This window comes from Hippocampus comes, unplaced genomic scaffold (genome assembly GCF_001891065.2).
Source record: "Hippocampus comes isolate QL1 unplaced genomic scaffold, H_comes_QL1_v1.1 scaffold155, whole genome shotgun sequence".
NCBI classification, from domain to species: domain Eukaryota; kingdom Metazoa; phylum Chordata; class Actinopteri; order Syngnathiformes; family Syngnathidae; genus Hippocampus; species Hippocampus comes.
Genome location: NW_017804967.1, coordinates 343,423 through 362,583, shown reverse-complemented (window position 1 = coordinate 362,583; position 19,161 = coordinate 343,423). Strand labels below are relative to the sequence as shown.

At 43.8% G+C, this 19,161-nt stretch overlaps 3 protein-coding genes across 6 annotated transcripts in view; 1 reads left to right on the top strand and 2 right to left on the bottom strand.

Annotated features, from left to right (window-relative positions):
• The window catches only part of bmpr1ba (bone morphogenetic protein receptor, type IBa), a 57,753-nt gene extending 55,861 nt beyond the window's left edge, over nucleotides 1-1,892 (top strand). For all 4 annotated transcript variants that reach the window (XM_019887456.1, XM_019887439.1, XM_019887466.1 and 1 more), the window contains exons 10-13: nucleotides 61-358; nucleotides 826-1,001; nucleotides 1,253-1,383; nucleotides 1,456-1,892. In XM_019887456.1, the coding sequence (XP_019743015.1) occupies nucleotides 61-358; nucleotides 826-1,001; nucleotides 1,253-1,383; nucleotides 1,456-1,581 (731 nt within the window). In that variant the 3' untranslated portion in view covers nucleotides 1,582-1,892. The remainder of the gene's footprint in view (nucleotides 1-60; nucleotides 359-825; nucleotides 1,002-1,252; nucleotides 1,384-1,455) is intronic.
• A 521-nt stretch (nucleotides 1,893-2,413) lies between these two features.
• On the bottom strand, nucleotides 2,414-5,230 carry elac1 (elaC ribonuclease Z 1). The gene is made up of 5 exons (XM_019887477.1): nucleotides 4,962-5,230; nucleotides 3,854-4,060; nucleotides 3,718-3,776; nucleotides 3,417-3,627; nucleotides 2,414-3,011 (listed from the first exon to the last, which is right to left on the bottom strand). The coding sequence occupies exons 1-5, from the start codon at nucleotides 5,116-5,118 to the stop codon at nucleotides 2,530-2,532; spliced, it is 1,116 nt and encodes a 371-aa protein (XP_019743036.1). The 5' UTR covers nucleotides 5,119-5,230; the 3' UTR covers nucleotides 2,414-2,529.
• Nucleotides 5,231-7,250: 2,020 nt separating this feature from the next.
• Nucleotides 7,251-18,298, bottom strand: me2 (malic enzyme 2, NAD(+)-dependent, mitochondrial). The gene is made up of 15 exons (XM_019887425.1): nucleotides 18,144-18,298; nucleotides 15,801-15,949; nucleotides 13,795-13,928; nucleotides 13,570-13,719; nucleotides 12,744-12,819; nucleotides 12,492-12,653; nucleotides 12,199-12,412; nucleotides 11,169-11,266; nucleotides 10,969-11,082; nucleotides 10,735-10,846; nucleotides 10,462-10,604; nucleotides 10,055-10,157; nucleotides 9,902-9,972; nucleotides 9,433-9,531; nucleotides 7,251-8,900 (listed from the first exon to the last, which is right to left on the bottom strand). The coding sequence occupies exons 2-15, from the start codon at nucleotides 15,915-15,917 to the stop codon at nucleotides 8,733-8,735; spliced, it is 1,761 nt and encodes a 586-aa protein (XP_019742984.1). The 5' UTR covers nucleotides 15,918-15,949; nucleotides 18,144-18,298; the 3' UTR covers nucleotides 7,251-8,732.
• Between the last annotated feature and the right edge of the window lie 863 nt (nucleotides 18,299-19,161).

The window sequence follows — 19,161 nt, the reverse complement described above, 5'->3', positions numbered from 1 at the left end:
CAGTACAGTATGAAATGAAAGAAGCTCGGTTGTTTGGCTAAGCCGCTTTGTTTCGCGCAGGATTCATTGCGGCGGACATTAAAGGCACAGGCTCGTGGACGCAGCTCTACCTGATCACCGACTATCACGAGAGTGGCTCGCTGTACGACTACCTCAAGTCCACCACGCTGGATACCAAGGCCATGCTTCGGCTGGCCTACTCGTCCGTGTCGGGCCTGTGCCACCTCCACACGGAGATCTTCGGTACGCAGGGGAAGCCCGCCATCGCTCACAGGGACCTGAAGAGCAAGAACATCCTGGTCAAGAGGAATGGCACGTGTTGCGTCGCCGACCTGGGTCTCGCCGTCAAGTTCATCAGGTGCGTGGGGTTACATGCTTGCCAAATTGTGTCAGAAGTTGGCTGACTTTGGCTTGCTTGGTTAGTGTTGACGTGTTTTTAAGCCAACGTGTCTGGGTGGCGGCACGTTGATCGACTGCTTAACACGTCCGTCTCACAGTACAGAGGTCGTGGGTTCAAATCCGGCCCCAGCCTTCCTGTTTGGAGTTTGCATATTCTTCCTGTGCCTGCGTGGGTTTTCTCTGGGTACTTTGGTTTCCTCCCACATTCTAAAAACATGCATGGTAGGTTAAGTGACCGCTCTATCTTGTCCCTAGGTCTAACTGTGAGTGTGAATGCTTGTTTGTCTCTGTGTGCCATGCGATTGGCTGCCAACCAGAGGGAACCTCGCCGACTACCCGAAGACAGCGGGATAGGCTCCAGCACCCCCCGCTTGCAAGCATAAGCAGTTCAGATAATGAATGGATAATGTTTCTGTATCCCTGCAGCGACACCAACGAGGTGGACATCCCCCCCAACACTCGCGTGGGCACCAAGCGCTACATGCCCCCCGAGGTTCTGGATGAGACCCTGAACAGGACTCACTTCCAATCGTACATCTTGGCCGACATGTACAGTTTCGGACTCATCCTGTGGGAAATCGCCCGCCGTTGCGTGTCAGGAGGTATGGCACCCATTTTGTGTACAGTGACCAAAAAAAGGTTAAAAATCAGGTCAACTTAATAAGTTCAAATCAAGGTGAAAATGGTCACAGGTGAATGGTGGCATCGCATCCCACTTTTGACACCATTTTACCCCCCACCTCTTTTGGGATCTTTTCCTATGAGGTTGCAAAACCTGTCCACTGCTGGTATCCCAAACTTATTGATCAATCCTTCCTAACCCAACACTGTTTTTCCTCATGTGGGGGGGAAGGCATTCTGGAGGAGTACCAGCTGCCCTACCACGACCTGGTCCCAAGCGACCCATCATATGAGGACATGCGAGAGGTGGTCTGCATCAAGAGGCTCAGGCCCTCCTTCCCCAATCGATGGACCAGCGATAAGGTGAAAACTCACATAACAGCCTCCCAGCATTGCACGTGTGGCGTCACGTGACCGTTGTGCGTTTTCCCGCAGTGTTTGCATCAGATGGGAAAGCTGATGAGCGAGTGTTGGGCTCATAATCCGGCCTGTCGCCTCACGGCTCTGCGGGTGAAAAAGACGCTGGCCAAGATGTCCGAATCGCAAGATATCAAGTTGTGAGGGGTTGCGCTCGCTTCACTCAGACGCGTGCGTATGTAGCGTACGTGCGTGTTCAACGGGGTGCTTTCTGTGAAAGCTCATTTCGCTTGTAGTAGAAAGGAGGAGAAGGAGAAGCGTGCCCGGGTTCCCTTAAAAATGGACAGTGAGGAACACGGGCTGGCACTATGTGACAAAGTGTACTGTGAGGCTTTAAGACATTTTTCTTCATGCTGGTTACATTTGTAGAGCGTACAAATGTGTTGTGTTCTCCTAGTCATGGCTCGCGTATTTTCCATGTCAAACCTATCATTAAAAGTATTGGTTAGAATTGAGCTGATTCTGATGTTCATTGGTGACTTGTCGTGGGTCCTTAACTGAGAAGACGGTTGTCAGCAATTTAAAAAAAAAAAAAAACATTCCAGGAAAAAAAAAAGCCGCAACTCGACTGGTCGCACATGCCCGGGTAAAATGAAAAATGTACTTCCATCGTCTTAAATTTTTGAGGTAGTTTGGAGTAGGGTTTCAAGGTGGGGTTTGAGTCTCAAAATAGGGTTTAGAATTCAAAGTGGGCTTTGGTTTTAAAAGAAGTTTTTAAAATTAGGGTTAGGGTTTCAAACAGGCTTTCATGTGACATGTCATAAAAAATATCAAAAGAATACAGACATAAAAAGAATGAAATGAATGAAATCATCTTTTTGTCTTTAGAAATATTGTTTTTAAAGAAGCAAAAATTAAATTATGCTGCTGCCGCTGCTGCTGCTGCTGCTGCTGCTGATGATGATGATGGCTGAGGTGAAGTCTCGTGTGCATTCCTGAGGTTTGCTGTCATCACGCATGAGGACAGTTTGAAGTCTTTTTGTCCGAGTGACTTTCTGAAAATGTCAATCAGAAGTCAGCTTTATTCTTGAAGAACACGTTTGTGTTCCTCATCAAATCAGCCGCTCGTGCCTTTCGAGATTGGAATCGTTCTCACGTCGACGATTTAGTTCGGCGAAGAGGAATGTCGATAGTGAGAAAGTCCTCGGCCAGAATGACTTCCACATCGGCGTCGCGCAGAACTTCTTCGGCCTGAAGTCGGAGCTCCGAGACGTCGTCGTCTCCGTCGCCGCGCAGTTTTTCAGGTTTGTACCTTTGGCTGAAATGATACAAGACCAACCTCCGAGCCCCGCAGGCTCGCGCCAATGTCGCCGCCATCCTGGGCGTACTGTGCCCGTGCTCCACCGCCTTGTCCCGATGCGCTTCCCCCAGGGTGGCCTCGTGGACCAGCAGGTCGGCCCCCTGGCAGATGGCGAGACCGCCGCCCGGCACAGAGCTGCAGTCCCCCAGGATGCAAACTTTCCTCCCGGGGATGTTCTCTTCCACAACCTCATCTGGTAAAATGACTCGCCCGTTTTCCAGTTGAACCCGGTGACCCGCTTTGAGGCGTCCATACAGAGGACCCGGCTTCAGGCCTGAGGAGCACAACCCGCTAAATGTTTTCAACTAGTGGAACGTGAGCAATGGATCATGAATACATTTGCTACAGTTTTTGTGTTGCTGGGTTGGGTCGGTTTTAGTTTTCATGAAGGGGCTCTGAAGGCCACGCTGCATTTTGAAAAAATATTCAAGAATACTTTTTTTTTTGCAATTTGACACATAGCTCTGGAAAACACGGAGACCAGTGCGAAATGGTTAGCAGAAAATTCTTTTCTCTGACTTTGCTGTTTTATGGGCATAATTGACCCCCACTATCCACGAGCCAACCTGTGAATTGGGAAAATCTGCGTCTCAGTGACACCCACTGAAATGCAAATTCATACAAATACACACTCACAAACGTCAAATTACGCCAAAAAGACGCAGCAGCAGCAGCATACCGAGTTGTTGGAGTCGTTCTGTCTTGAGCCTTCCAGGTCGGTCGCGTTCGTGGACGCAGAATCCGAAAGAGGGAACGCGGTGGAACAACCTGAAGGCTTTCACCACAAACTTGTCATCTTCAAACAGCAAGTAAGCGTCGGACGAGACGTCCAATGAGATATTTCTGCCTGGATGCTCCTGAGGGAGCGGCGGACCGCGCTCTGTGGTCATCTACGCACAAAGAACACATTTCAATGCCCAGTGCACACTGTCTCAACCGGAAATATGAACTTGAAACTTGAAAAACCAAGGAGCACAAACCTCAAGACTGAGCTGACCCTCCTCTGGACTTTGGTCTTGTGTGGGCTCCAGTTCATGAACTGCATCCGCAGAGCAACAATTGAGAAAATGATAATGATTGATCGTGGACAGAAAGTCAATTTTGTCGCATGCTCACCGGCGTAAGGGAAGAGCAACTGCGAGCCGGTCAGGCCCAGCGTCACCCGCAAGAAATGGCGGAGGCCGCGGGGCCCGAACACGTCCACGCATTTGACGCCAGGCTGGGGGTCGGAGGTCAAGTTGAGACTGATGGTACAGAGGAGGCCCGGAAGACCGAACAGATGGTCGCCGTGAAGGTGAGAGATGAAGACCTTGCTGATGCGACCTAAGACACGCATATTAAATGAGTGCGCTACACCACATATTAGTGATACGTCATATTTGTGCCAAAGCAATAAAAGTCTTACATTTGCATTATGTTTGCCACAACATTGTGTTGTTCTTTGTCGCTTTGATTTAGTGAGAATGTTTTTCCATGCGTGTTTTGGATTTTCAGTTTGACTGGCCATCTTTGAATACTCCCGGTGCGAGGCAACAGTCTTAAGTGGGAAGAGGAAGTTCATTATTGCTTCTCTCTGGAAATAGGCGTGGTACCATGAACCTTCTTTTTGCAAGTGTAAATCATTTTACAATGACGACCGAATTAACTAAATGTGTTGTATATTTTATTTATTTGTGATTAATTATATAAATTATTTGCTCAAATGAGAGCTTGTGTACACGTTTCACCACATCTGAAATGCCACCACATTTTGAGCGGCCCCTTCATCAAGACTTTTTTTTTTAATTGGACGAAAAGGTCAACATGTCATCGTTCAGAAGCCTTTTATTTTGAAATGGAACATCAGATGTGAATGCCAATCCTGTGGTTGGATACCTGGGGCGCCCTCGTGTGTAGAAAACCTGGTGTGGTTGCGGGATGACCACGATTCATTTTTTAATGATTTTTAAAAAAATATCAGGTGAAATTGTAGTCAGTGATGTAGAGTTACCAAAAAATGTATTTTCCATCTCAACTTCAGAACGCTTCTTGGCGCTATTCTGAAAGAGCCAAGAAATTATTTCAACACTAACGTGAATGTATTAGTTGAGGCACTTTTATTTTGAAGGTGGCCATCACCGCTCGCTGGCTGCACATTACTGTAATGCAGAGTATTAACAATCCCGGTGGCGGCTGGCTTGGCTTCAGTTTTGCGAGTGAAGGCCAGACTGACCGCAGTACTCACCGGCTCGTATGTGGCTCTTCATCAGCTGAGTCTGCGTCCCTTCCCCGCAGTCAAACAACCAACAGTCGCCCTCGCTGCGGAGCACCAAAGCCGAGGCGCCGCGGTGAAGGGACGGGTACGCCGAGCCCGTCCCCAAAAAAGTCACGTCCATGGTCATGACCGCTTAACGCAGCAGCCGCACGTCCTTTTCAGTCGCCTAAAAAGCGGCCGTTGCTTGTTTACTTTCTTGTTGAACGCCAACTCGTGATGGGATCTTCGGCTCTTTTCGGTGATCCGGTTCATTTGGATCCGGCTCAGTGAAAAGAGCCGGCACTTTTTGGCTCTCAAACGGCTCTTTTAACTTTAGCTTTTCTTTTAAATATTTATGACAAATTTAGCATACATTTTGATAAATGACTTGTTGAACTAAGTATTGTAAAAACGTTGTATAGTCAGGCGTTTTGAGCCGAAAAAAACGACCATGTATAGTTAGGCGTTTTTAGATGAAAAAAACGACCATGTATAGTCAGGCGTTTTTTGACGAAAAAAACGACCATGTATAGTAAGGCATTTTTAGCCGAAAAAAACGACCATGTATAGGAAGGCGTTTTAGCCGAAAAAAACGACCATGTATTGTAAGGCGTTTTTAGACGAAAAAAACGACCATGTATAGTAAGGCATTTTTAGCCGAAAAAAACGACCATGTATAGGAAGGCGTTTTAGCCGAAAAAAACGACCATGTATTGTAAGGCGTTTTTAGACGAAAAAAACGACCATGTATAGTAAGGCATTTTTAGCCGAAAAAAACGACCATGTATAGGAAGGCGTTTTAGCCGAAAAAAACGACCATGTATTGTAAGGCGTTTTTAGACGAAAAAAACGACCATGTATAGTAAGGCATTTTTAGCCGAAAAAAACGACCATGTATAGGAAGGCGTTTTAGCCGAAAAAAACGACCATGTATTGTAAGGCGTTTTTAGACGAAAAAAACGACCATGTATAGTAAGGCATTTTTAGCCGAAAAAAACGACCATGTATAGGAAGGCGTTTTAGCCGAAAAAAACGACCATGTATTGTAAGGCGTTTTTAGACGAAAAAAACGACCATGTATAGTAAGGCATTTTTAGCCGAAAAAAACGACCATGTATAGGAAGGCGTTTTAGCCGAAAAAAACGACCATGTATTGTAAGGCGTTTTTAGACGAAAAAAACGACCATGTATAGTAAGGCATTTTTAGCCGAAAAAAACGACCATGTATAGGAAGGCGTTTTAGCCGAAAAAAACGACCATGTATTGTAAGGCGTTTTTAGACGAAAAAAACGACCATGTATAGTAAGGCCTTTTGAGCCGAAAAAAACGACCATGTATAGTTCGGCATTTTTAGACGATAAAAACGACCATGGATAGTAAGGCGTTTCAACCCGAAAAAAACGACCATTTATAGTTAGGCGTTTTTTGACGAAAAAAACGACCATGTATACTAAGGCGTTTTTTAGCCGAAAGAGAGAGAGAGAGAGAGAGAGAGAGAGAGAGAGAGAGAGAGAGAGAGAGAGAGGGGGGGGGAGAAGGAAAATGACAGAGCTGGGTCTGGAGGGAGGGTACCGGCTCTCATCGTTCACTTCAAACAGCCGGCTCTTTGTACCGGATCGTTCGCGACCGACACATCACTAACGCCAACATTCGTCTTGTAAAGATGACGTCATACACCGACGATGATGTTGCGTCTGAGACTGGTCTCAGAACCGCAAATAGTGCAGCGCCCATCCATTGTCGAATCCGCATATCCTCACCGCTGTACCGCGAGACCGACGTGCTTACCAGTTGCTCACCCTGCCGCCGGAGTAAAAAGTCTGGATTGAAAATCAGACACAGAAGTCTTCATTTTCAACATTTTAATGACTTCTTTGTTAAGCAGCGCTAACAGAGTTCTCTTCAAACAGAGGGTAAGGCAATTTTGTGATACGACAAATAAATACGTAAACTAATACACAGTGACAACAAAGACCAACACTTCATGGAGGTTTTCTTGAAATAAATTAACTTTAAACAAGACTACATGCAGTATGACAATAAAAGCTGCATTCTGAATCCAACATTTAATACAAGACAAACTTGACAACTTGCTCCGTTAAATGGTTAGCAGTCATTCGCTTCAGCGTGGATGGGTACAATTGATTCCAATGTTAAACAATTTAACTGTCCTAAACACCAAGCTATGATCAAAGTAGGTTTATGTTTACCTGATTGCCATGAGGTTTTCTTGTATCCAGTGTGTGAGGTCGCAATGAAAAAAATCATCAAGACCTTTGTGTGAATAATACATGAATAAAAATATGAACACGTACTACAAGAAATTAGAAAAATAGACCTACAAAACATGTCATATTTCACTCTTTTTTTCCCCCTCATTCGCTCATGTAGATTTAGCAAAAATGACTGGTATGCGCTGTAAAAATTTGCAAAGTACAGAAAATATATCAGGCTACCATGTAGGTATTTTACATGCGCAAACAGGTTAGATTAGACATTATCTGTACTTCAGTCTGCATGACACAATTAGAAATACTTTTTCAAAGCATATAAGTGAGAGGAAAATGGACACTCAAAATAAAAGGTGTGCAATTCAACAGTTTTCCCAGCAGGATGGCGAGTGAATGCTTGTGTACTTTTAAAGGAGATTAAATCCATGAATAAAAATGAATCATTTCAATTGTCAGTTTCCTGTGAGCACCACAACAATATACACACACACACACGCATTCACACAAATCACCAACAACTTGCATTGTGCAAATCGGAAAAGGATCATATCGCATCTGCAATCCTGACCTAAGATTTAAAGCCCTACTTTCCCAAATGTGACATGAGTTTAACACCACAGTCCTTAGAGCAACAGCACTTAAAAAGTTGCCTTCGTAGGCCCTCACTTGGAAAAGCATGGCTTCATACGATGCTTCTTTTGCACAGAAATGTCAGGGGAGAGTAATAATGATGGGAAGTCATTGAAAGCGGTGCTCTAAACAATATACAACAGCAAATACCATTAAGCAACAAAAACAAAGCATGGACATACATGGATGTTGCGTCAGCTGGATGATGCAGACATGATTTTTTTCTACGTGGAGTGCTTTTTGAAAAAAAAAATCGATTTAGCTTTTTTACATTATTATTGCACATTAATGTGCAAAGAACGACATAATTTTACCTAATACAGTATTGTCATGAATATTTATTTGCTATAAAGTTCGGAATAACTGAAGTTTGGTACAGACGTAATTTTGACTGTCGAACGTCTGTTAAGATTTGTTGTTCCTTCTCCACTGCGCTCGAAAAATGATGAGTTGAAATCATAAATGTTAAACTTGTTTGTTGCTTACGGTCGCAAATCCTTTTGTGTTGGTCATCTCAAGTACACCATATACAGTACTACAGCAATTTTTTTTCTCATCCTGTGAAGTGTCTGCTCGATTTTAGAAATCGACTACTCTGTTAAGGATGTGTGTGCCCTGATTAATCTTAATTCATGAGTTCAATTCATTGTTGGATCAGCTTGTGCATCTTGAAGCTTTCAGCACTTCAACTATAGAGTCGGATGCCCTTTTGCACCACTAGAGGGTGCAAGTGTTAAATGTATTGGCTACAAAGGCAAGAGAGAACAGTGGCGATACCAAAGTAAAATACCCGTGCTGGCACATGGCAGCTGTAACTTAACATAATACGTGCTCAGTTGTCCTCTGCAGTGTGATTGTAATGAATTAGGTGCACAAGGTCACTAAAGGAGGAGTGAGTGTACTACGAGTTACTCGAATCGGGGCTGAAGCTGACCCCAGGCCAGTTGTAGGTGTCGGGCAGGAAGGAGTCATAGTTGGTGTTCCACACGGTGGCGTGCACAAAGGCATTCTTGTCCACTGGCTCTGGGTAGCGAAACGCCATGCCTTTGGCATACACATATTCCACCACCTGCGGGGGGACACGGACACACGGACACACACACACACACACACACACACACACACACACACACACACACACACACACACACACACGGTCAAAAGCACATCGCTGATGCCATTGGCTGATGTGAGATGAAAAATATGTCATATTAAGTCTATTATAAGAAGAAAATGTATGACTAATACGATAATAAAAATATATGAGATAACACTGTGCTGTCATGAGAAAAATTGCAAGAGTAAAAAAATCATATTAGGAAGAAAATGTAATACGAAAACAATAATCATAACACAGAGAGCGAGAGAGAGAGAGAGAGAGAGAGAGAGGAAAAACATGAACCATTTTACTGCACTGCAGCTGCAAGATTTGTGAATTGATGAGCCAGTGGAGGGCTGTGAGCAGAACAAGTTTGCGTCTAAATTCAAGGGACGCTTTTTTACTTGAGACGAGTCGCGGTACCATTATACATGAATAAAAAGGTCATGCGTTGACAAAAAATAAAATAAATCGCTGTTGAGAAAATATGTCTTTGTCTTGCCTTGACAGCCATCTGCAGAGACACTTCTCGGATGTTGGACAGAGGCGGGTACAGTCGGCCTTCTTGCAGCTCTTTGTCAGTCAGCTGGTCTGCCAGCGTCTGCAGGAAGAAGAAGGGTGCAACTTACTGCATGTGAACCACAACTCGTAGACAAACTGGTGACCATCGAATTTTGTATTTCATGACAAAATGCAGTTTGACAATCAATCGCTTTTTCAAAGGCCAACTCCATTCTCAGGTTGTTGTCATATTTTGTGTTTTAGTAGAGTTTGAGAAACAGGAAGGTATATTCGGGCCACAATTTAAAAGACAAATGTTACCGGAACAAAGTAGAAATGCCTTCATGTGAGGAGGGAACTAAAAAAAAAAAACCATTGCGTTACGAGATAAAATAACGAGGAAAAAAACAGAGGCATACAAGACACAAATCAAATTAATACAAGGGGCGAAAAAAAAAGTATGAACGAACCTTGGCAGCCTCCAAGAACACCGTGTCATTGATGTGGCGCACTCCGCTCAGGATGACAGCCAGAGCCACACCTGTCACACACAAAACCAAGAGTCGACCTCGTCAACTCGACTGCTTGTGAAAAGTCAAGAGCATCTCCTTTGTGTTGCTCACCTGGAAAGATGTAAGCGTTGTTGCCTTGTCCGGGAGTGAAGACTCGTCCATCACTCAGAGTCACGGGACCAAACGGGCTCCCGCTGGCAAAAAGACATCTACCCTGTGTGAGTATGTTGAGTTATTAGAAGGCAAAGAAATTCATATCGTGCGAAGCCCCACTACTTGAGGGGGTTGCAAACAGCGAAGATTTGCATGTAATTGCCTGTGGATGCCACAAGATGGCGGCAAAGCACGTTTTTTTTCTATTGAACAAAGTGCAATAAAACCACGAATGGCTTCGTGTTTTCAGCAAAGGTTCCCCAAAACAAAATCCAAGAAGACGCAAATTCTAAAAGTCTGAACTGCGAATATGCGAGGGGTTCACTGTAGTGTTCATATCATTTGCAAAAGCATAAATTGCGTACATCCGTCAGGGTGTAGGCGTCCTCTGCGGTGCACTCTGCTTTGGCAGTGGGGTTGCTCAGGGCGAAGATGATGGGCCGCTCATTCATGGCGCCCATGGCCTTGATGACATCATGGCTGAACAGTCGACCGGCTCCCGCCACACCTGCCGGTGGGTGAGGTGAAGGTTTAAAAAATACCTACCTTTAAGTAATTAACAGGAAGTTTTATTTTTAAATACTCTCACATATTTTTGTGGGAATTTTTTGGCGGAGTTAAGCATGACGTGGTCTCACCAATGATAGCCGTCGGTCTGATGGTGTTGACGGCATCCAAAAAGCTGTGAACGTCACCAGGACTCTCATGAACAAATGCTTCCTGGTTGCCGTCCGTTGCTTGCAACCTTCCCTGAAGAAGCAAACAGCCCAGCCACTCAGTCACAATGACGCAATGGTGAAGACGTTAACATCATTGAGCCAGACAGGAAGCGACGCAGACAGATTCTTCGCATCCTGATTGCATCTGCTGACCTTTACGAGTAAGCCGTCTTTGTCGAACATCCAGATCCTATCCCTGGCGTCCGCCTGCGACATGCCCGACTCCATCATGGCCATGACAATTAGGTTTGCGATGCCGAGAGCAGCCTATGGACATGACATGAGGTATAAAATTACAACATTCATTTCAATTATTAAAAAGAAAAAAATAGACTGGGGAACCACCAGTTTACCTCTCCGGCTCCGAGGAAAAGCACTCGATGTTTTGTGATGGGCTTCCCAGTGGCTCTCTGAGCTGCAAGCAGACCAGCAAGGGCCACAGCTGCAGTGCCTGCAGTGAGAAAAATAACATGCAGAAAATTATGAATATATATTAATTGTATAACTAGTGTGAGTAGTGCATCAACCATGCCTCCTCGTCTAGTGGGCCAAAAGGTCTTACTTTTGGAACCCAAAATGCACGTAAGGTGAATGCATTTAAGTCCTCTATCTGTACAAAACATTTTAATATGAATGCAAAATAATATCCATCCATCCATTTTCTAATCCGCTTATCCTCAAGAGGGTCGCGGGTGTGCTGGAGCCTATCCCAGCCGTCTTCGGGCAGTAGGCGGGGGACACCCTGAACCGGTTGCCAGCCAACTGCAGGGCACACAGAGACGAACAACCATTTGCATTCACACTCCCACCTTGGGACAATTTTGAGTGTTCGATTAACCTGCCATGCATGTTTTTGGTATGTGGGAGGAAACTGGAGTACAGGAAGGCCAGAGCCAGAATCGAAACCGGCACCTCTGCACTGTGAGGCGGACGCGCTATTATTATTTTGGGGGGACCACCGTGTGGCCCCAAAATAATATTTAAAAAAATTGCTCAATATTGAAAAGGCACTTTTCTCTTTACACTCAACAGTAAACTTCAGCCTTGCAGATGTTTGCTCTTGCTACAGAGCATGGTAAAATCTGGCATACCTGCCACATAGTTGAATTGCCTGTTTCCTGCCGCAAGGGGTTAAAAAAAAATAGGTTGTGTCATGAATAATGCCAGCTGGCTGGTTTGAACATCTTTAAAAGCCTCAAGAAACTTCTGAATGTACTGCAGGCAGTAAACTCCAGTCCCCGTTGATGAAATAAATCTGACCTATTATCATTACAGTTTATTCTTTTAATTGAGGTCAAGTGTGATTCAAGTGGACGCCACACCCGACCAGGATGACACTATTGGAGGAACTACAGTGTCCTATTTCGAGCTTAATGATTGAACCTTGGATGTCATCATTGAAGGTGCAGTACTTCTCCCTGTACTTCCTGAGGAAGCGAAAGGCGTTGTGGTTCCCAAAATCTTCAAACTGGATCAGCGTGTCCTGCCCATATTTGTCCACCACGGCCTCCATGAACTCATCGATGAGGTCATCGTAAGCCTGAGAACGGTCTCTCCTCTGGTACAGGCCCATGTAGAGCGGATCCTTGAGGAGAGTCTGATTTGGTAGGCAAGAGCAGGCATGGAGGGAGTGATTCCATTTGATGGGTTTGGTATATTAAACAGTATCTTCTCACCTCGTTGTTTGTGCCGACGTCAATCACGACGGGCAGGCACCTTTCAGGTCTGATGCCGGCGCATGCCGTGTACAGGCAGAGTTTGCCAACAGGGATTCCCATGCCATAAACGCCCAGGTCCCCCAGGCCTAAAATACGCTCGCCATCAGTCACGACGACTGCCTGGAAGAGGCAAGCCTTAGTTGACGTGTATCTGTATGACAACGTTCAATCTTCGGAGACTTTCTAGAAGCGTTAGAAGAGGACACTCACGGCCACATTGGTCTCTGGCCAGTTGTCCAAAATCGAGCGGATGTGTCCTCTATCCAGAATGGAGATGAACAAGCCCCTATGAGACAAACAATTAGACTTTGGTTCATTTGTTGCTCATCTTCACGAGGTATATGCCGGGGTATTTGGATTCGGGGGTGGCGGCGGCTTCACTTTTGTGCTAAAGGTCCACAATTTGATTTGAAAATAGAATGATGAGCCAGGTCATTCCTGGACGAGGTTTTAAAAAAAAATAAAGCTAAAACATGTCTGGAAAATGTGCAAAATAGTTAATTTAGATCATTAAAAATAATTAATCAATGCTTCAATGTAATTTCTTTTTATTTATTATTTTAATACTCCAACTAACCAATGAATTGATGCATGAAAAATGAATTGATTAAAATGATTTATTGTGATATTTTTTATTTTGTAATCTTTTATTTTCATATTTATTATTTTTTGTTAAATAAAGATGTTATCCAAATATTGATATAACAATGGATATAACAATGCAGGCATCACACTGGTCAAAGGGAAACATTTTACTGCCATTTTTTTTCCTCGCAGCACACAAACTTTTACTTTTTATTTTTACAACAGCTCAATTCACCAATTATTGAATGAGATGCCTCGTAAAAAATTTATAGATTATAATGAAATGATTTTAGGTCAAAATAGTTCGATGAATGCAACAAATACAGAAACATAAATGCTCAGTGAGCAGGATTACAGAAGGGAGCAAGCATGCTGCATGTTGTCGACTGGCCAAACTTTGCCATAGTGATGAGTGCCAAAATGAGAAATGAGTTGCTGATGGATTCCTTACTTCGGTCGTCGAAAGATGTGCCCATAATGTGTGCAGGCCAGGCCGACAGTGGGCGTGTAGACGATGGGCATCAGCTCCTCAATGTCTTCCATCAGCACTCTGTAGAAGAGCCTCTCGTTTCTCTCCTGGATGCCCATCAGGTAAATGTACCTGGACGGTGAAACGCAAGAAATTAGAGCCGAAAATTAGGGCTTTGCTTCCACGCTTGACACAACATGTCTTTACTTTTCAAGGGGATCCGTCATTTTCTTGAGATTGTTTTGGAAGCGCATGGCCTGGAGGTCTTGCGTTTCGATTTTAGGAGGCAGCAGGCCGTGCAAGCCCAATATCTGTCGCTCCTGTAAAGAAAAGGCCATTCCCTGGAGAAAGGCACAAAGTGACAACAAGTGAGACGTCTCCCCCCGAATTTTTTTATTTTTTAAAATACAGTAGCAACATATTGAGTGACATTCACAGGGCGCTGTGAAAATGTTTATTGGAAAGATAAATGGATGGTTATCCCCTTCATTTAAACAGTAAAATGCATTTCGCCACATATTTGATTCCATGCTAACAGAAAATGCCTCACTTTAATTAAACTTCTCCCCCCACCCCCCCTTTAGGAAAAAAGTTGTTGCACTACTATGACATCTGACACATCGTGTGTGATACATGTCGGAGTATACTTCACAATTAATTAATTAAAATACATGGCATCTGGAAAACTGTGATTCACAGCAGGGTTTAGAGAGAAAGCAGCTAAAAACACGCTTTATTTAAAAAAGATTATAAAACTGCATTAGTAAGAATAAATGCCTCCTCTCGAACACTCGATTTGACGTAAATCCTGTCAGTTTTGGTCCCGTATGGGTCTTGTGGACATGTTTTCCACGAGGTGGCAGAGCGCCATTAGAAAGGGCTGACTTGTTCATTCCTGACCAGAGAAGCCGACAGCTGAAAGGGGTGAGAAAAGCGTTGTCGGCAGGAAGCCAATAAAGGACATGAGTGCGGGTGTGTGTGTGGCGTATGTTTATGTCTGTGGAAATATGTCGGGCCTTCCGACACTATAACAAAATCGGAGGCTCTTTATATTGGGACACATACAAGGAGGAGGGGATTATCTGCAAATTGCAAAGTCATGCTGATGGAACAATTTCCCTCACTAGTTTAGTCACCAGAGAGATTTGCAACATGCGGAAAATTAGGTCTGGTGTGAACACCGGACTTATATGTAAGAGAACAACATTGCCACTGATTGCGAAGACTTGATCACAGTTGGTGAGGGAGCTGTTTAGATGGGAAGTTGGAATGTCTATTTTTAGAGAGAGCCAACACTTCTGGTCAGGTCTAAATAGGGCATTAACCAACACAAGAGGGAAGACCAATCCTCATTCACGATGTTCCTGCTCCTGTATATGACAGAGCCCCTTCTGTGGCCCCTTCACAAAAAAAAAAAAAAAACGGGCAGTCAGAAATGAAAATTCACCGCATGAGTAAACGCCAACAAAACTTCGACTTGAAATTGTGACTTGCAACAATGCTTACAAATCATGATGACACTGTGTGGCTTCAGCAAGACCGTGTGACTGATGTCCCGACTCGCCAGATTTGATTAGCTGCGTCGCAAGAACGTCTCCACTTTTACAAATTTCAACGCGAAGTGAGGAGCAAGGAGTCGAAGTATGTCTATTGAACACAACATGAGAAAGTGGGAAAAATCAGCTTTTTATCGGCTTTTAAATTTTGCGGCCCCATGTGTGGCAGTCAACTCTGTAGTTCCCCTTTTATATTTGATTACAACCTTTATTTGTCTCACAATGGAGAAATTCCCAATTTACAGCAGCAAAATTATGAAAGGGAGAAAGTAGAAGAACAAAAAGTATATAAATAAATGAATTTAAAAAATGGGTGAGTGGGGGGTGAGTCCAGCTTTTCAGGTTGTAGGGTATTATTTTGACTGTATGATATATGTTAGTTTTTATCCCCTAAAAACCAAAATATTATCAAGATGAATTAGTACACAAATTAAATGTCTCGTCTTTTTCATTATTGTAAGTAAATACTCCTGGACACTATGAGGAAAGCAAAAGGAGGCATCAATCTGATCTAAAGGAGACATTTTACTCAACCCATGTCTTCATTATAGAATGACACCATACAGTACATGTACAGTAATTGTTTTCCACTCTGGCGCACATGAATCATACGCTCATTCCGCGTTAGCATACTGTACACGTTTAACGCCCGCTTACTTTGTTGGTGCGGGGGTTGAGCATTAACGGCTTGCCCTTCTCTTTGGTGTGTGCCCATCTGCAGGCAGGCACGAAGGCAGGCCTCAAGGAAAAGCTGCTCCTCAGCCGGGACAACATGATGGAGCGTCGACAGTCGGGGCGCCGAAAAGCTGAGTGAAAACACAGGAAAAGAGTGTGAGAGAGGCAGGGTGGGAGAGGGGGTGGAGGGTGTTACCTTGGAGATGAGGCAACCGTCTAAAGGGGCTGCGGAAAAGGAATCAGGAAATAAAAGTGTCATCGTGCTCTGCGAATTGAGGCGCACGTAATTCACGGCCAAGTCGTCGACTGCCTAAAATGGTGGCAGAAGAACTCAATACATGCGGTTTTGAATAGAAAATACAGGATGGATGCATGGACAAAATGTTTCTTTTGCCATTATTCCCATTTAAATATGGTCATGTTTTCAACATCAGAATTAGTGATTGAATACTCATTTTGATTTTATATACATTATTTCTGAAAAGGAATATGGGGGGGTTCCATGAAAACAGTAAAACGAGACAACACACAAAGTCAAGGATTACAAGCACAGAGGTTTTTAATCCGCATGTTGACGTCAGCGATTTGGTGTGCGTGAAAATGAAGATTTAAGAGCATTATGCTGATCTCGCTGCTGCTCCACAAGAAGAAAGAAGGAAAAAAGATCACATGACAAGCAGGAAGCGAGGGTGCTTTCTAATATTTTGGTGACCTTGATTCAGCAATGAGAGTTGGGTGGGGGATAGAATTGTCATTTGAAGTGGCTGCTAAGCATGTGACTTGAACTTTGTCCACAGATCATCAGCCAACCTAAAGGAAATATGTTAGCAATTTTCAAGTCTGGGGCAACGTGACTGATTTGTATTTCACTTCCTCTCATTCACATTATCCAACAAGACTCCACTTAAGCTTGGTACACTTTTACGGATTGTGAACATCTTAACCCACTTCGAAACTGTGAGAATCCTCCCACACGTTGAACATGAACGCGCGCACACACACACACACACACACACACACACACACACACACACACTATATATTTTATGAGGAGGTAAGGGCATAAAACGTCTTAATATGCAAAGCAGTTACTGTATTTCCGCTCTCTGTTTATTTACTCAACCGCAGGCGGGGCACAGCTGGAGGCTTTTATTTCTGCATTTTTTTCTTTCATATCAACCAACAGGATTTACCAGTGTATTACTGTACACCTAATGTCAAGTGAAGTTGGAGTTCATGACCAGAGTGTGGCTAAGGGATTGAACAAGCAAGGGAGCAAACATCTTATCAAAGCTACTGCTAAAGTTAGCTCTTATTCCAGATGCAACAATTCAGCCTACTTCCTTGACACCAATTGGTTCTTTGTTATTCACTTTGATGCCACCTTGGACATCTTAATATGTTCCGAAAAGAGCACAAAAAGCGCTTTGGAATGAACAGCTGAGGATAAGTTCCACAGGAAAACTGTTCAAAAGACAAGTAGGTGCCGTAATTCACCGTTTTTATATGTCTAATATATACTATGCAAACTCCACTGGGAAAATGTGGTTCCCATATGCGCGTCCTCTACTCAACATTTCAGGCTCCTAGGTTGATTGATACTGAGGTAATGAACTGAGAAAATGTATCACGGAGTTCGTACACTCCAGTCCAGACCATCATCTCGAGTTGTTGTGTCCACAGAAACATACAAGTGGCAGGCTTTCATGTGTGAAGTTTTATGATGTCACGGGGGAGGGCTGCCTGGGTCACCTTCATTCCGCCAATACAGTACTTGTCATAATGCTTTGAAATGACAGGGGTGGCGACTTTTGACTATGGTGCCGTAATGCGTCACTCATAAAACAGGTGGCGGGGGCGGGGAGGTCAAGCCTCATGTTTGAAGCTGAAGTAGAGTGCAGTATACAGTACAGTACAGTCTAAGGACTTGAAGCTCACGCGGCCAGTCAGAATGAATGGAGCTGCACAAGCAAGGTAAGTGGCTAGCTTCGCCGCTAGTACAGTACAGTACAGTACAGCAGAAATACCTGAAGCTCACGCGGCCATTTAGAATGAATGGAGCTGCACAAGCAAGGTAAGTGGCTAGCTTCGCCGCCTGTCACGCGCCGCTAATAACAGCGAAGTGTCGGATTTGGCTTCACATGTCAGACGGTGGATCTTTGAAAGGAGCTATTTTAAAAAATGAATGACATACACCGTTGCGTGTTTAGAAATTGTACCGAAAAAAAAAAAGCGTGTAGAACTGATCTAAGCGGACGTCACAGACAGGAACCTACAACACTGAACACGTTTCTCAATGGCGTACGTTTTTTAATGACGCCTTACCTGGTTTTAAGGAGACGAATGCCACCGAGGTTCCTTTAAACTGAATCTCCCAGGGGCATGTTTCCAGCAACTCAAACGGCGGCTTGGTTGAGCGCTCCGGTGATAGCAGAAACTACAGATGCTCTGAGAGACACGACGAGCACTCCACTGGTTTTTCGTGAGGAACTTGCGCGTTCAGCCAATCAGAAGATGAGATTCCATCCCGACGTTTACCGTAACTGGCAATATGCGCAACGCCTTTTTTTTTTTAAATCACCCACAGTATGACGTCACTTTACCGTAATATCTAGAGCGTAGTGGTGGGCAACATATCAGTCGAAAACTGCTGAATGGATTTATTGTTAGTAATAAAAAAAAAAGTTAAGTAAGAATTCGACCTTTCGTGCATTTTTATTAAATATTTGGTATTATTACTCATATATACAGTAATATGAATAAATAATAGAATTAAGAATGGTAATTATTTTAAAAATGAAAATAAACGTATAAATAAAAACGTAATATGAATAAATAATATAATTAAGAATGGTAATATTTTAAAAATGAAAATAAACGTAGAAATAAAAACAAAAAAAAAAATGACAATAAGTTTGTATTTCGTATTAGTATGCACCCATCCATCCATTTTGTAATCTGCTTCTCTTCACGAGGGTTGCGGACATGCTGGAGCCAATCCCAGCTGGCAGTAGGCAGGGTACACCCTGAACTGCTTCGCAGTTAATCGCAGGGCAGACATAGATGAACAACCATCTGCACTCGCACTCACACCGAGGGACAATTTCGAGTGTTCCATTAACCTGCCATGTTTGTTTTTGGAATGCGTGAGGAAGCCGGAGTACCCGGACAAAAGCCACACAGGCACGGGGAGAACATCCAAACTCCACTATTAAACTCAATGTATGTGTTTTGAACACATACTTTTTAATTTTAAAAAGTGACCCTTGAGCACTTGGTGTAAAATCAAGTTTACCCCGACAACACAGCACAAATATTTATTTTGCACAGTGTAGTTTTAAAT

Bases quoted from the DNA above. Each gene is read 5' to 3' on its own strand.
- me2 (XM_019887425.1), bottom strand. From the start codon at position 15,917: ATGTTGTCCCGGCTGAGGAGCAGCTTTTCCTTGAGGCCTGCCTTCGTG. The intron at 11,083-11,168 runs GTAAACTGGTGG...TCATGTCCATAG, and splicing joins TTTTCCTCGGAGCCGGAGAG to GCTGCTCTCGGCATCGCAAA. The intron at 10,605-10,734 runs GTGAGACCACGT...ACCCACCGGCAG, and splicing joins CAGACCGACGGCTATCATTG to GTGTGGCGGGAGCCGGTCGA.
- elac1 (XM_019887477.1), bottom strand. From the start codon at position 5,118: ATGACCATGGACGTGACTTTTTTGGGGACGGGCTCGGCGTACCCGTCC. The intron at 3,777-3,853 runs GTGAGCATGCGA...CTGCGGATGCAG, and splicing joins GTTGCTCTTCCCTTACGCCG to TTCATGAACTGGAGCCCACA. The intron at 3,628-3,717 runs GTTTGTGCTCCT...CTTTGTGCGTAG, and splicing joins AGGGTCAGCTCAGTCTTGAG to ATGACCACAGAGCGCGGTCC.